At 41.2% G+C, this 15,025-nt stretch overlaps 1 protein-coding gene and 1 pseudogene across 4 annotated transcripts in view; both read left to right on the top strand.

The window, feature by feature from the left end:
* Positions 1 to 10,363: 10,363 nt before the first annotated feature.
* LOC105095319 (large ribosomal subunit protein uL24-like) lies at positions 10,364 to 10,800 on the top strand (annotated as a pseudogene).
* Positions 10,801 to 13,887: 3,087 nt separating this feature from the next.
* MBTPS2 (membrane bound transcription factor peptidase, site 2) overlaps positions 13,888 to 15,025 on the top strand; it is a 37,431-nt gene continuing 36,293 nt past the window's right edge. For 2 of the 4 annotated variants that reach the window (XR_004134541.2, XM_031445718.2), the window contains exon 1: positions 13,894 to 14,109. Coding sequence is in view for 2 of the 4 variants with exons in the window: in XM_031445718.2 (XP_031301578.1) it covers positions 14,035 to 14,109 (75 nt within the window). In the remaining 2 variants the exon portion in view is untranslated. Of the gene's footprint in view, positions 14,110 to 15,025 lie in introns of all 4 variants that reach the window. The other 2 variants (XR_010379540.1, XM_064483325.1) reach the window with 2 other exon arrangements.

The raw sequence follows: 15,025 nt of genomic DNA, 5'->3' as shown, positions 1-15,025 counted from the left end.
GTTATTTTATTTCCATGAAGGATGTTTATAATATCATTCATGGAGATTAGCGGTGGGGAGAGGAGCACAGGAATGGTTAGATCTGTGAGTGAAAATGTACTTTAATCTACACCCCAAGGGCAGTTAGTGAATACCAAAGGGCTCTAATCTGTCATCCACATTCCAGGGTAGCTATGCCAACATGGCCATCTGAATCTTCCCTGGGGCTTTTATATTAACTTAAGGGGTGTTAGGAATAATGTCTCATTGGTAAAATGAGTCATGTTCAAGACATGTGATGGGCTGGAAAGAATGCGTGAGCCTCACAGCTCTTGCATAGTGAGAAAATAAGAATCCAGTGTACCCAGCAGGCTAACCTGTAGGCACAGTGTTCTGTTCAAACTGGTGTCCTGCTTCCTTTGTTACCCCCAAAAGGTAAAGACCCCGGTTCTTGTCACACCCGAAAGACAAGTTTGCAGTTGGGAGACGGTGCGTTGTGTAGCTAAAGACTTCAAGGATTTATTTAAAAGGAAAGAAAAAATACACACCCAAGAATGGGAGGTGGGCTGGCCCAAGGGAAGAAAAGCAGCGATTTTTGTCTCCCCTTTTTCTTATACCCTTGCTTAGAGGTGGTCTCTTGATTGATTGATTGATTGATTGACGGCTCTTGTCCCTGGAGTGCTTAGTCATGTTTGGCCCCTTTGCGCATGTCCTTAACCATGGTGCACACAGAAAAACCCATTGGAGGGGGGTGTGGCGGGAGCCTAAACTGCAATGCTAATTATAATACAATGAGCATTGGTCATGTCTGGTTAAGTCCTTTCTGCTACCGCCCAAGTCATGGCTGTTGGGTTTTAACCAGTTGCTTTTTGTATTTTGTTTATGCTGCCACTCATTTAGAAGAAGTGGAGTCCCTTTATGATGGAGGCAGGCATAATACCATCTTCCGGACCATCCTTTCTCTCCTCCACCCATCTGTCCAGTGCCCCCACTTATCTAACTACTTAACTCCTTCATAAAGGACAATGGGGCCTGATCTGACTAAAAGGCCTGCTCATCTGACTTCAGAAGGGTGCTGAATCCACCCTAGATTAAACCTTTGAGGCCAGGGTGCCTGTCTGGGGACTGCTGGCTCTAAGCACTTGTATGTTTGGCAGAATTCGGTCTGCGATGTGCTTTTACAGTAATATCCCACCTGGCTGTAGGGGAGGAGATCCATGACCCTCATCTGTCTCTGATCATCAAGTCTTTTCCTACATTAATCCAAGAACCTGGCGATGTCTGAGCAGCTATGCTGGCTTAGCTTCACTTACAAGAGCTCTAAGAATGCTAGTAAGAGAACCCCAAGGAGAAAGTCATATTTAGGGGGCTGAGTCAGAACAGCATGGTCAGTACACTTTCCAGGGCATGTCTCCAGAACTTAGGAAATGTGAGTGTTGAGAAGCCATTTCCTCATGCTGAAGTGTGATCCTCCAGTAACGCAGATCTTGGAATAGTCCCCTCCCTCCAGCCCTCTCGCCCTCGCTGTCACTCCTCACCCAGGCCCTGCCTGGTGAGGGCACCTCTCTCTCGCCACCAGAACAATTCCCACCTGCTCTTGGAGGGTTCACTGTCCTGTGGGGGAGGAAATGGGCAGAGGGGAAGTCCCCAGGGCCATTGTCAAGTAGCTATGCTAAGAGTTCATGGCAGCTTTTGAAATAATTGGGAGATGAAGGGTCACAACACAAAAGATGGGAAGAGGCTAAGCATACAATCTAGAGTTCACATCCCTGCTCCAGCATGTAAGGTAAAGTTTCCAAAGTCTCTTCATAACCATCTGCCATCACTGCCAAACACACACACAAATACACACACTTCCCAAACGGATTACTGATCTTATTTGAGAAACAATCAATTCAGTGTTGCCAATCAGGCCCTTAAGTTAGCCAGAAAAATTGGACCACATTTTTATGTAAGAAATTCAGAAAATAAAAAAATCAATAAATGCACGAGTATATACTGTGACCTAGAATGATTTGGGCCTCTGAGGGAAATGGAAGCTATTTGGCACCTTCAGTTGTGATTTCTGTTCTACTGTTTTGCCAGGACGGGAATTTTCCAAGGCATTCGTGCAGTTCATTAAATATGTTATTATGCTGGCTTATGTTTCTCTTTCAATTTAAGAACTCAGCTCTTCGAAAACATTTGCCTGAAATGAGTCCAAGTAGTTTAGGCCTCAGAAGCAAATCCATTTTCACTAATAAAAGACTAATTCTCTAAATAAGCAAGATGGTTTTTCTTAAATGAGAATCTAATTGTGAAATCCTATATCCTTAAATCTAGCAAATTACTAGCAGAGACATTTCTAAGCCTCTGTAACTTGGATCGGATTTCTCATCATCAGAAAAAGGAATAATTTCTCTATCATCAGAATTTGAAATGAGCTGCAAGAACAGGGGCCTCAGCTGGCAATTACCTCTCAAAGTAAACAAATCCATATGCTGGGACCCTGGAAAATTTGGGTCTCTTCCATGACTTTTCCCATCCCCTCCATGCACACTCCGGCCCTCCCACCCCACACCACCCTCCAGTCAGTCACTTTCAAATCCTTAATCGGCCTTCTTGTCTGCTCTTTATTGGGGACTAGGAATGGCTCCTGTCTTTAATGAAATTTTCCTCAAATTCCAGAGACAAAACATTTACTGTTCGTATTTCATGCAGAGCAGCTAGTCAGGTGTGACTGATGGACTCTCCCAGCCCTCAAGCCAGATTGCATATATTGACACACTCTAAAAAGGGAAATTAGCACGTAACATCTGGGTCTCTTCACCCAGAAATGCATCGATTAAAAATTAGTCTCATGGCTGTAAACAAATAACTTGGAGCAGTGTCTCTTACAGAGGCAGAGCCTACTACTCCCTCCTGGGGGAGATGCCTTCGTCCCTTGGCATCCAGTCAGCCACAAGAGCTGATCACTATTCCAGCGGCATCCCTTGAATTGTTGCAAACATTAGCAGCCCTGTTCTGTCTTTTTTATTATAGCCACAGGGTAAAGTCTCTCTTCAAATTCCTACGGTCACCTGTAGGCTGTCTTGCAGTGTAGTCTGTGGATGACAAAAGTCTAACAAAGGGGAGATTTGTGTAATGAAAATAAACAACGGAGAGGACTTTGAAAAATGCAAAGGCTATGCACACATTTCATTGCCATGAGTCTTTTGGATGTGCCTGTATAATAGACTACAAAATACATTAGTTTAAGCGGATCCTCAAACCAAATTGTATTCTCGGTTGTTTGTCCTTGCTCAAACATACATTCATTACATAAAAACAAAATGAGTACTGCCTATAAGCAAGGCATTAACTACTTTATGTTCTGGGGCCAGAATGGTGAAATAGAGTCATGGTTTCCAACCTTGTGAAGGTCATAACCTATCAGGGAAGATGGTCAATTAAATAAGAAAAAACCATGTCTTGTGCTAAAGGTTCTGATGAAATCAAGTGCTGAAGCTTTAGCAATACAAGGAACAAGTCAGTCCTGCAGGAGGTGACATTTACACTGATGGCTGGGAGAGGTGGATACCCTGGAGTGACTGGGGACAGGAAGACAGAGGGCGGGGAAGGAAAAGGAAGAGTGCAGCGGGACAAAGCAAAAGCATGGTGAAGACTTGAAAGTGAAAGATGGCGTGCCCCACTACTGAACCCAGAAGATGAGTGGTAGAATAGGCAAATAAAATTTGTTAAAAAAAAAAACACAGCAAGTAGTGCTAAATAAATTAAAATTTGCCTGGCTCTTCTTATAAAGCTGGTTGCAGTACTACAGTGCTGGCACACTGATTATAATTTGGGGCTACATCTCCACGACAAGAGATGAGGGAAAATTTCACATGTGTTTGAACAATCTGGTCTTCCAATGAACCACAAAGTAATAAATCATTCTGTCAGTGTTGTATCCACCTTTACATCTCCTCCAACTAACCACTAATTAAGCAGTTTCAAAATAAAATTACATGGCATTGAATAAAACGTAAGCACAAGCAGGTAAACAACATCACCATAGATCACCATTCTTGTCAAGTTCAGTCTGTGTACATTTACCGAGGTTATACAGCTTATTGGAACAGAGTAGCCGTTTTCAATGAGTGGTGACATCAGAATCACCTGATAGAATGAGAACAACAATCTCTTACAACTTTCTACACCCACCTAACCAGAAGGGGAAGGCCTCTCATATTTGTTTAAATCTCTTAGTTCCTACTAAAATTAGTACGTGGCTTCCAGTTTTTTGTTTTTCTTTTGAGGTATCTATCTTCTTCAGATATCTGGTTATTTTGGCCTATGAGTCATATTCCCATGGAGGGACTGACTACTCGGCCTCGTGATATCTACGGGTAATGGTTGAAGGCCAGCCCCTAATCTGGGTCAGCTCTAAAGTTCACAAAAAGGAGGATTCCCTGTATACAAGCCCTCGTGCAAGGCACTAACTGTATTACATGCTGGAGACAGGATGGTGAAATAGTCACCTGTTTACTCTTGTTCCACTAAGTGAATTCTCAGGTCAGGGGTACACCTTGAACCCACTTGGAGAAGGCAGTGTCTGTCAGCTATGAGGGTCTGCAGGGAGTGAGGTGACTGTCTTGAGATCAGGCTGTCCACCCTGGCTTCAGCCACTCTGCACCCCAGGAGCACCTAGGCTCTACTTAAATTACTCCTCTGCCACCCCCGCCCCCACCTACAACCACAGTTTGGTCTGGCTTAAGAAAGAGTGTGTCCCTCAGAAGTCCTCCATTTGCTTTTGCCAAGAGCCCTGAAAGTGTCCTAGCCTAGGGCCATTTCTTATACTTAATTTCTCAGCTCGGGGTTGCCAAACCACACGGGTATTGTAAATTCAGACTGAAAAGCACCTGAGGAAAGGTGGTGGTTTTTAATTCCCGTGGAGATTTTGTATATATGTGTATATGTATGTGTATATGTTAAATAATATACACATACACACACACACACACACTTTTTTTTCCAAAGTTCAGACAAAGGCAGACAAGCTTTGTTTTCTACCTCAGCTGATGGATGGATTTGCTTTCTACCCCACTGTAGCCCAAACAGGGTCACAGGTTGTACAAGGTTCTTAGTTCCAATTCCTCAACTTGTCTATGCCCAGAGCTTTTTCTCTGAACCCCAAAAGCTGTTAAAACCCAAGCCGAAAGATAGGAGTACTTGGTTACAAAGATGGGAATAGTCTCTTCCTCTTCTAAGGGAAATAAAGTATCAGCAGCCGTTTGCCATGTGGAACTGTAAGTCTGGCTCTGATTTTGGCCCTTAAGTATTTCCCTTACCATCCTAACTGTGTGTTTAAAAGGATGCTTGCCTTATTTTATCCAGCACTTCTAGGCAGATAAAAGGGATAAAAAAGAATAAAAGTAGCAGAAGGGCTTGCAGATTATCCAAATGCCACATGGCCCTAAGGGAGGTCCTATCGAAGCCTAGGGAGCACGTAAACATGAATATGTCTATACTCCATCCTCAGAGGGTTCCAGCCCTGCATCCAGCAAGGGGCCAGGATCAGATGTATTTTGAAGATGAATGCCCCCTCCCCTAGTCAAGTGATTCTGGTGCATGTATCTGCTTAAGGACCACTGGAACAGAAAATAGCAAGCTTGGATCCTCATATCATACAAGGAGACTTTCATTGATTGATCTATGTTGCATTAGTTTCTGGTCTACAGCAGAGTGATTCAGTGTTTTTTATATATATTCTTTTTCACATTCTTTTTCATTATAGGTTATTACAAGATATTGAATATGGTTCCCTGTGTTATACAGTAGGTCCTTGTTGTTGATCTGTATCATATATAGTAGTGTGTATCTGTTAATCCCAAACTCCGAATTTTCCCCTTTGGGAACTGTAAGTTTGTTTTCTATGTCTGTGAGTCTGTTTCTGTTTTGTAAATAAGTTCATTTGTGTCATTTTTTTAGATTCCACATATAAGTGATGTCATATGATATTTGTCTTCCTCCATCTGACTTACTTCACTTAGTATGATAATCTCTGGGTCCAAACATGTTGCTGCAAATGGCATTATTTCATTCTTTTTTATGGCTGAGTAGTATTCTGTTGTATATATATACTACATCTTCTTTATCCATTCATCTGTCTAATGGACATTAGGTGTTCCGTGTTTTGGCTACCATAAATAGTGCCTCTATGAACATTGTGGTGCATGGATCTTTTCGAATTAGAGTTTTCTCCAGATATATGCCCAGGTAGTGGGATTGCTGGATCATATGGTAACTCTGTTTTTTGTTTTTTAAGGAATCTCTGTGCTGTTTTCTATAGTGGCTGCACCAAATTACATTCCCACCAATAGTGTAGGAGGGTTCCCTTTTCTCCACAGCCTCTCCAGCATTTATCGTTTGTGGACTTTTGAATGATGCCCATTCTAACTGGTGTGAGGTGATACCTCATAGTGGTTTTGATTTGCATTTCTCTGATAATTAGCGATATTTAGCATCTTCTCATGTGCCTATTGGCCATCTGTATGTCTTCATTGAAGAAATGTCTATTTAAGACTTCTGCACATTTTTGGATTGGGTTGTTTATTTTCTTGTTATTAAGTTATATGATCTATTTGTATATTCTGGAAATTAAGCCCTTGTCAGTTGCATCATTTGCAAATATTTTCTCCCAGCCCATAGGTTGGTTGTCTTTTTGTTTTGTTTATGGTTTCTTTTGCTGTGCAAAAGCTTAGAAGTTTAATTAGGTGTCATGTTTTAATTTTTCCTTTTATTTCTATTGCCTTGGGAGACTGACCTAGGAAAACACTGCTATGATTTATGTCAGAGAATGTTTTGCCTGTGTTCTCTTCTAGGAGATTTATGGTGCCTTGTCTTATGTTTAAGTCTTTAAGCCACTTTGAGTTTATTTTTGTGTATGGTCTGAGGGAGTGTTCTAACTTCATTGATTTACATGCGGCTGTCCAGCTTTCTCAACATTACTTGCCAAAGAGACTATCTTTTCATGGAGACTTTATATGTTGTAGGAATATATTCTTTGCCTATTTTTCAAAAGAAATGAAACCTTTATTGGCATCCACAAAGATAAAATGCTTTTGCTACAGAGGATTCCTTTTTGATGGTTAGTTCTTTTTATAACTAATCGGATGCAGAAGACTTTATTATATAGTGGAGAATTCCATTTTCCGAAAGGGTAAGAAAAATAGATGTTTGTGTCATGCTTCCTGCATGACAACTCGTTGGTCAGATTTTTGCTGGGCTCTGAGAACATTTTAAAACTTGTACATCATTTGCTTTGTCCTGTCAATATGCTGAAAACCAGTGTCAGAGATTTTGACCTTTGGCAGTGTTTCAGCTGACTGGATAATAATTCAGCAATTTTTAATTGTGTCACTGGAAAGATAACTAAAAAAGTAGATGAAAATCATCTACTCTAACTCTAGAGCCTGTATGCTTAAAATAAAATTTCATGGCCCTTAAATTTAATAAACTAAAAAGCAAAAACATAAGTAAGAAACCTACTTAAGGAACACTCTAGGATCAAAATGTTTAACACCAAGTTTTATTGGCTCACCCTCTCCAAATATATCCCAAATCCAATTTACCTGTTGTTGCCTTCACCACTCACTGGGACATTGCAATAAGGGACCTCAGTGGCTCGCATGGCACAGTGTTGGTCTTGGGATGAGCAGTATGGGCATCACCTGGGAACTGGTTAGACATGCAGATTCTCTGCGCCCCAGCTCCCAGACCTGCTGACTCAGAAAGTCTGGGGGTTGGCCTGGCGAGCTGTGTTTTAATAAGCCCTCCAGAGGACTTTGATGCACACTCAACTTTAACAACTGGCCTAACAGAAAGATGCATTCATCCAGTCTCCTGACAGCTTTGCCGACTTCAGACAGTCTCTACTGAACCATCCATCTTTTAAGAGTCATTATTCCATCTTTATGGAATGAAATTTCACCTTCAAGGACACAGTAATCTTCTCCAGTTCTTCTCAGATATGTGCTTCCCTCAACACCTGAACTGGATCTGCACAAATCCAAAACCTCAGGCCTCCTGTGACCCTGATAATTTCCAGTGCTTCATGTACCCAGTCTATGCATAGACTCTTTAATACTGAAGTGGGGGGGGGGAGGTATAGCTCAGTGGTAGAGTGCCTGCCTAGCATATGCAAAGTCCTGGGTTCAATCCCCAGTACCTCCATTAAAATAAATAAATAAATAAATCTAATTACCACCTCCCCCCCAAAAAAATTGAAGCAGAGTTTAACAACAAAAATAATTTGAAAAGCTTTCTAATGTCAGCTTGTGCCCCTCAAATAACATTAAAGGTGACTAAAATTAAAGGACTGAAAATATCAAGTACCTTTATGTCAGTAATATATCAATAAAGCCAGGAAAAAATTTTAACTTCAAAAATGTCAAGTTCAGACAAGGACATGGAGCAACCAGAACTCTCTTGCATTGCGGGTGGGAATATACATTAGTACATCTGCTTTGAAAAGCTATTTGGCAGCAAATACTAAAGACACAGATATGTCCAATCTGTGACCCAGTAATTCCACACCTGGACATATACCCAACAGAAATGAGAGATAACCTCCACCAGCGCATATATACAAGAATGTTCATAGCACTGTTATTCATAATAGTCAAACACTGTAAACTCCAAAATGTTCATCAAGCACAAAACAGATAATTTGTGAAATACTACACAGTGGTAAAAAAAAAATGCTTTGCTACCTACAACATTATTGATCAATTTTACAGATGTAATGTTGAGTGAAAGAAGGCAGACACAAAGGAGTACATATTGTACAACTCCATTTTTATGACTTTAATAGACAAAAACTAATCTGTGGTGATAGAAACCAGAAGCGTGATTCCTTCTGAGGAAGAAGCTATCAGAGCTATCAACATAATGCATCCTGGGGGGAGGGTATAGCTCAGTGGTAGAGCACTGCTTAGCATGCATGAGGTCCTGGGTTCAATCCCCAGTACTTCCATTAAATATATAAATAAACAAATAAACCTAATTACCTCCCCCTACCAAAAAAATGCATTCTGATTGAAGAACTATTAATAGGATGGAAAATCAGTTTCAAAACATGTCAATCATTAATCTAGAACAAAGTTAAGAGTGATTGAAGAATCATAAGCATACAATGTTTTGTTCTGACAGGCTTCAGTACTGCAATCTGAAAGCAATTATAACTGTCTATAAGCAGAAAGATAGTGCAAAGTACCACTGCATCGGACTTTTCAAAGTCAAAGACAAAAATACATGATGTCCAAAGGTTTTGGAATTCCCTTGTCATTTATTTAACAAGATGTTTATACAAGATGAAATAGCAGCCACTACTATTTAAAAAGTCATCTTGAGCAAAGCCAAAATAATATGCCTTTTATATGAAAACAATATATCTTAACTTACTTAAACTGCTTGCAGAAAAATCTTTGCTTGCTGGAACCTGAGAAAGAAGTAAACAAACTGATGCTTTCAGAGTACAAGTATTTCTTACATGATAGCAGCTGAAAAGATTCTTTTCATTCTACTCCAGGAGGGTGCTGATACTGGTGTACCCGAAATGAAACTGAAGTGCAGATGGAAAAACTAAGATGACTGGTTTCTTGAAAGCCAGTTATATTGCTCCTTTGTCACAATTTTAGAACCAAGGTTCAAGGACAGATTTTATTCATATGACAAAAATACACATATGGAATAAAAAATATAAGTGAGGACAACATTTTCAGAAAAGATTCAAAAAAAAACTTGGGTCTGCTCGCCTCGTGCAGTAAAGACAATCTACTACACCGGGTTGTGGTGAAGGAAAGTGCAGTATTTATTGTAAAGGCGCCAGTACAAGGACGGGTGTCTTGTGCTCTAGAACCTCGAACTCCCCAAAGAGTTTCAGCAAAACATTTTAAAAGCCGGGGGGGGGGGGGGGGGCGTGGTCCGCAGGGTGTGTGATCAGCTGGTGCACAGTCCTCTGATTGGTTGATGGTGAGGTAACGGGCGGTGTCACAGGGGTTAATATTATCAGTCCTTAGGCTCCAGGAGGCCTGGGGGCTTTGTGCTCATGGTCATCAAGGAGTTAACATCTTCCATTTGGTGGGAGTTTTCACAGCTGTAAAACAACTCAGGAAATGTGCATCAGATAAGAAGAGCTACATACAGCAGACGATAACGGGAGAGGTCTGTCCTAGGAAAGCCCCATAGGGTCCTGCTCAGTTACATTTTCTTCAGCTAGTACCGAAAGCTTCCATTTGTGGAACTGCTTCAACCAAGCTGCACCATCATCAACAACCACACCAAAACTAGGACTTAATAAAGATGAGAGCAGCATGTGGATCTCTTCCCTTTTGCAGCCATCGCCGAAACACCAGTGGCCAAAATGAAATTCAATCCCTCTGTGACTTCTGCCCAAAGCGAGAACTGTAAAAGGCATTTCATTGTACCTTCCCAGATTTGCAGGAAGATTATGTCTTATCCTCTTTCCAAAGAGCTGAGAGAGAAGTACAATGTTCAATCTCTGTCCATCTGAAAGGATGATGAAGTTCAGGTTGTAAGAGGACACTACAAAGGGCAGCAGCTTGGCACAGTGGTCCAGGTTTACAGGAAGAAATGTGTCATCTACACTGGACGAGTGCAGCAGGAAGGGCTAATGGCATGACTGTCCATGTGGGCATTCACCCCAGGAAGCTGGTTATCACTAGACTAAAACTGGACAAAGACTGCAAAAAGACCCTCGAATGGAAAGCCAAATCTCCCCAAGTAGAAAAGGAAAAAGGCAAATATAAGGAAGAAACAATTGAGAAGACCCAGGAATAAAGTAATCTTGTATACAACTTTCATTAAAAACTGTTAAAATGAAAAAAAAAATAGAGATGAAACTTTATTTTAGTCAGTTCTCACTAAAGAGAAAGGAAAGCTTAATAATTTTGTGGCAACATCAGTGTTAGCAGTATCCCAACATGGCAGCACTATCCAAACATTATCTGCTACTCCGCCCTCCATAGATGAAAGAGAGCATCTGTTGAAGTGGTAGATGACACTACTGTTTATTTCCAGGTATATTCTTCTCTACTTCTAGGTATACAAAGGATTATACTCTTTCTGCCCTTTAAGTTAGGCACAGCTACTTGACCACTTTTGGCTCATGAAACATGGGTGGAAGTAACATGTGCATGTCTGGGCCATAGCATTTTGCTGCCAATGGGAATCACTCCACTCCAGTACTCTTTCTCTGCGGCAGTGAACCCTGAGCCTCACTTTAAGATGTGGGCATGATAAAATGGTGGAATCTCCATCAGTCTACCAACGCATGTTGGATATGCAGCACAAACAAAAAATAAATCTTTGTCATTTTAAACCAGTGGGATTTTAGGGCTTGTCTCCCAAGTATAACGTAGCTGGTATAATTTAGTGTCATAAGCGTAGAGTATGATGACCCCAGAAACAAACTATCAGCTTACATTGATGAGAAATAAATACTCCTGAATGGAAAGTTAAACTTTAAAAATCTGAATACTAAATTTTAATAATAAAATTATGATATTTTTAAATTCATAATATCTAATTTTTATATTTCATGTTGATTCTGGTATCTCAGAAGTTTATTTTATAATGGTGATATTCTGCTTAAGCCAAATATTGAGTTTTAACATGTAGCTATTTTGCATTCAGCCAAAATTTATCTTGGTGCCCCTTGAAAAATATATACTAAATAAAAATAATATGAATAAAAGCTTGACTATGTGTCCTTTATTTAAAATAGTTACTTGGCAGAAACCTGAAACTATCTGTAAACTAGGTCACATTTATTCTAAGGAAGAATACCCTGATCTTCTGGAATTCAAGTATTTTTTGCTGCCACCTTGCATCCTCTATCTTGTCTCTTCTGCTGCCACCAGCTGGCTTCCACTACTGATAGATTCCAGAAACTAGCAGGATTCTATTCAGTGTTTTGTTTTGACTGCTGGGTCCTTGATGAGAACACCAAGTCAGTTGAATAACTAAAATTTTAGGTTGGAAACAGAAAAACACAGTCAACTCATGGCCTACATATTTTGGGTAATCAGACAGCCACATAGTAACTGGTATTTGTCCCAGCAATTGGTCCAGACAAGCCTTCAGGCTAACAAAAGAGAAGACATTTTAATTCTTAAGTTAATATTCTCATCCTAGGAAAAAACAGCGTTAAAAACTGGAGTCATTATACAAAAGCAAACAAAGATCAGTTCAAATACAATAGTCTTAATGTAGTTTTAAGCTTTAATAACTTCAGAAGTACAAACTCTACACAAAACGTCACTTGAAAAATAAAATTATTTAAATTTATTTCCTGCTTATTTGGTCTTGGGAATTTTTGAACAATAAATATATTTCAACTTTTGTTTCAGTCAATGTTTGCCATCCTCAGTTAGGGAGACTAAAAAATTTGAAATTTAAAATTATTCAAAATTCACCAAATAAATAAATGTAAAAGAAATTTGAATAAACATTCAAGTGATTTATTTTGCAAGTTTGTAGCATTTATGCTCCTGAAATTATCAACCTAAAACTGCACTAAGACTTTTGGGACACCTGTACATGAAAAACTGGAGTCACAGGGTGCTTGAATATAAATTTTTATAATTTACACCCAGCTATGCCCAAAATAAATTGAAACATTTCATAACAACACATATACACATATGCCAGAGGATATAAGACTGAGGCATAAAGTTTCTTTAAGCTAGAGAGATATGGTGCTAAATTTTTAAAACTTTAGGAAAAGTATGGGAGTATGAGATAAATTAGTAGCAGTATCTGTAATACAGGTTTCTGGTGTTATACTACACCTTTACTTTGGAGGAGGTTGAGGGTGCATTTTTATTTGAGATACTTGTTCTTAAGATAGTATTATGTTCTGGATATTTAGTATTAATTTTATTATTGCTAGTGATGCTTTTCCAGAAAAGTTAAAACAAATAACTTTTAAAGGCTTGGACATGAAGAGAATTTTTTTTTAACTCCATAAATATTAGTTTCCCTTCCCGTTAGAGATAGCAAGTTCAATGGTTCTCAATCTTGGCTGCACAATGGAATGACCTAAGGAGATTAAAAAATACTGATGCCTGGGGTCCCATTCTCAGATTCTGATTCAACTGGTCTAGGCTACAGAATGGGCATTAGGAATTTTTAAAGCTCCCTGGTGATCCTAATGTTAACAGCCAATGTTGAGAACCACTACTCCAAGTCAATGTATAATCAAGCACACGTCAACATAAAAACATGTACAGATGTTCAGAACTCCATTTTTTTAACCATAGCACCCATCTCAAAGTTTATGTTGGAGTTTAAGAACCTAATTTAAAGCTCAAAAATATATTGAACGAAATAAGCCGGACACAAGAGTATTTTATATGACCCTATTTACATAAAGCTTTTAAAAATTAAAACGGGGGAGGGGGAATTAACTGGGAAGGGACGCGAAGGAAATTTCTGAGATGGAAATGTTCTCTATTTTGATTAGGGTACACAGATATATAGTTATCAAAACTCATCGAAACGGACAGCTGAGCTGTGTGTTATGTTTTCGCTAAATGTAAATTACACATCAATAAAAAGAACGAATAAATGTAATTAACTTAAATCTGGATATCTATGACAGCGTCTGGGTGGCGGAGATGATTATTACTTCAGATGACCCCAAACCCTCATTAGATTAAAAAGGAACAGCAACCCCCAGACCAGAACCGGAGAGAACAGACCGGACAGCAGGGAGGGCCAAAGCCTAAGAAATCGCTAGAGGCCTGGCAGCCGCAGTCGAGCTGATACCTAGACAGCGGCGCCCGAGTGTCCCGAGAAAATAAGCCCCCGCGCCCTCTTCCGGTCCACACAAGCGGTCCGTGTGTTCCACCGGAAGGATCCGGAAGGGAACGACGCCACTACGAGAAAGGAGCCGGTGGCCGCTTGGTTCCTGCGCAGATGTTGGGGCTATAGGCGCCGCGCGGTCGGCTGGTTGTGGCTCGCAGGGAGGACACCCGGGCTCGCCTTCCCCACGCTGCCTCCGCCTCTGCCATGATTCCGGTGTCGCTGGTGGTGGTGGTGGTGGGCGGCTGGACTGCCGTCTACCTGACCGACTTGGTGCTAAAGGTGAGGGCCTCGGGCCGAAGCCCCAAGCCCGCGGCGCCCAGGGCCGGGGCGCAAGGCCCGAGGCCTTTTCTCTGCCCCTGCCTCGTGCCTCCCAAGCTGGAAGCCATGCGGCGGGTACCCACGTGCGGCCTTCCGCGTGGCGCGCTGTCCCGTGGAGTAAATAAAGCGCGGCGGGCCGCGGGAGGGGTGTGGCGGCCTGCGCAGCTGCCGCAGTCGAATTGCGCGGGCGGTGCAGGTCCCGCAGCCTTCGGGTCCTGCCCGGGAGGCGCCGGTAGTGGGCTCAGGAGGGCCGGGGCCCTGCCAAACCCCGCGGCATTGCACCAGGGAGGAAATGAAAATGTCCGCTTGGGAAAGGCATTGTTTGCCCTCGTTGTCCTTAAGGCCACGACCCTCCACAGACTTGGTATTGGAATGAATCTAAATCAAGCTGTGATTTAGATCAGTGGTCTCAAACTTTAAAGTGCGTACGATCATCTGGGATTCCGGTTAAAATGCACATTCTGATTCTGCCGGTTTGGGGGTGGGGCCTAAACTTATGCATTTCTAACCAGTTCCCAAGTGCTACCAGTGGTGCTAGTCTACACACCGTACTTCAAAGTAGCATACTCAAGTAGCGAGGATTTAGGTAACTAGTTTCTGACTACTCGTATTCTAATTTGCACTCTGAACCCTGCTTCTTCACACCAACCCCCGTTAGTCCCCCACCTCTCCCCGACACACACACCCCACCCCACACACACCCCCCCTCGGTGCGCTGTCCATTCTTAAGTTATTTGGGAAGGGTAGCAAATACGAACAATTGTCTGACCGCATGCTTCAAGCAGTCTTTTGGAATTAAATATTGGTGGTGGGAATATTGTATGTGTGGAATAAAATCATATAAATTCTCAAATGTTTAATAAAAATTACAGTTATG

Source organism: Camelus dromedarius, chromosome X (assembly GCF_036321535.1).
Source record: "Camelus dromedarius isolate mCamDro1 chromosome X, mCamDro1.pat, whole genome shotgun sequence".
NCBI lineage: Eukaryota > Metazoa > Chordata > Mammalia > Artiodactyla > Camelidae > Camelus > Camelus dromedarius.
The sequence above is the reverse complement of the archived record's forward strand: the minus strand, read 5'-3'. Positions and strand labels throughout refer to the sequence as shown.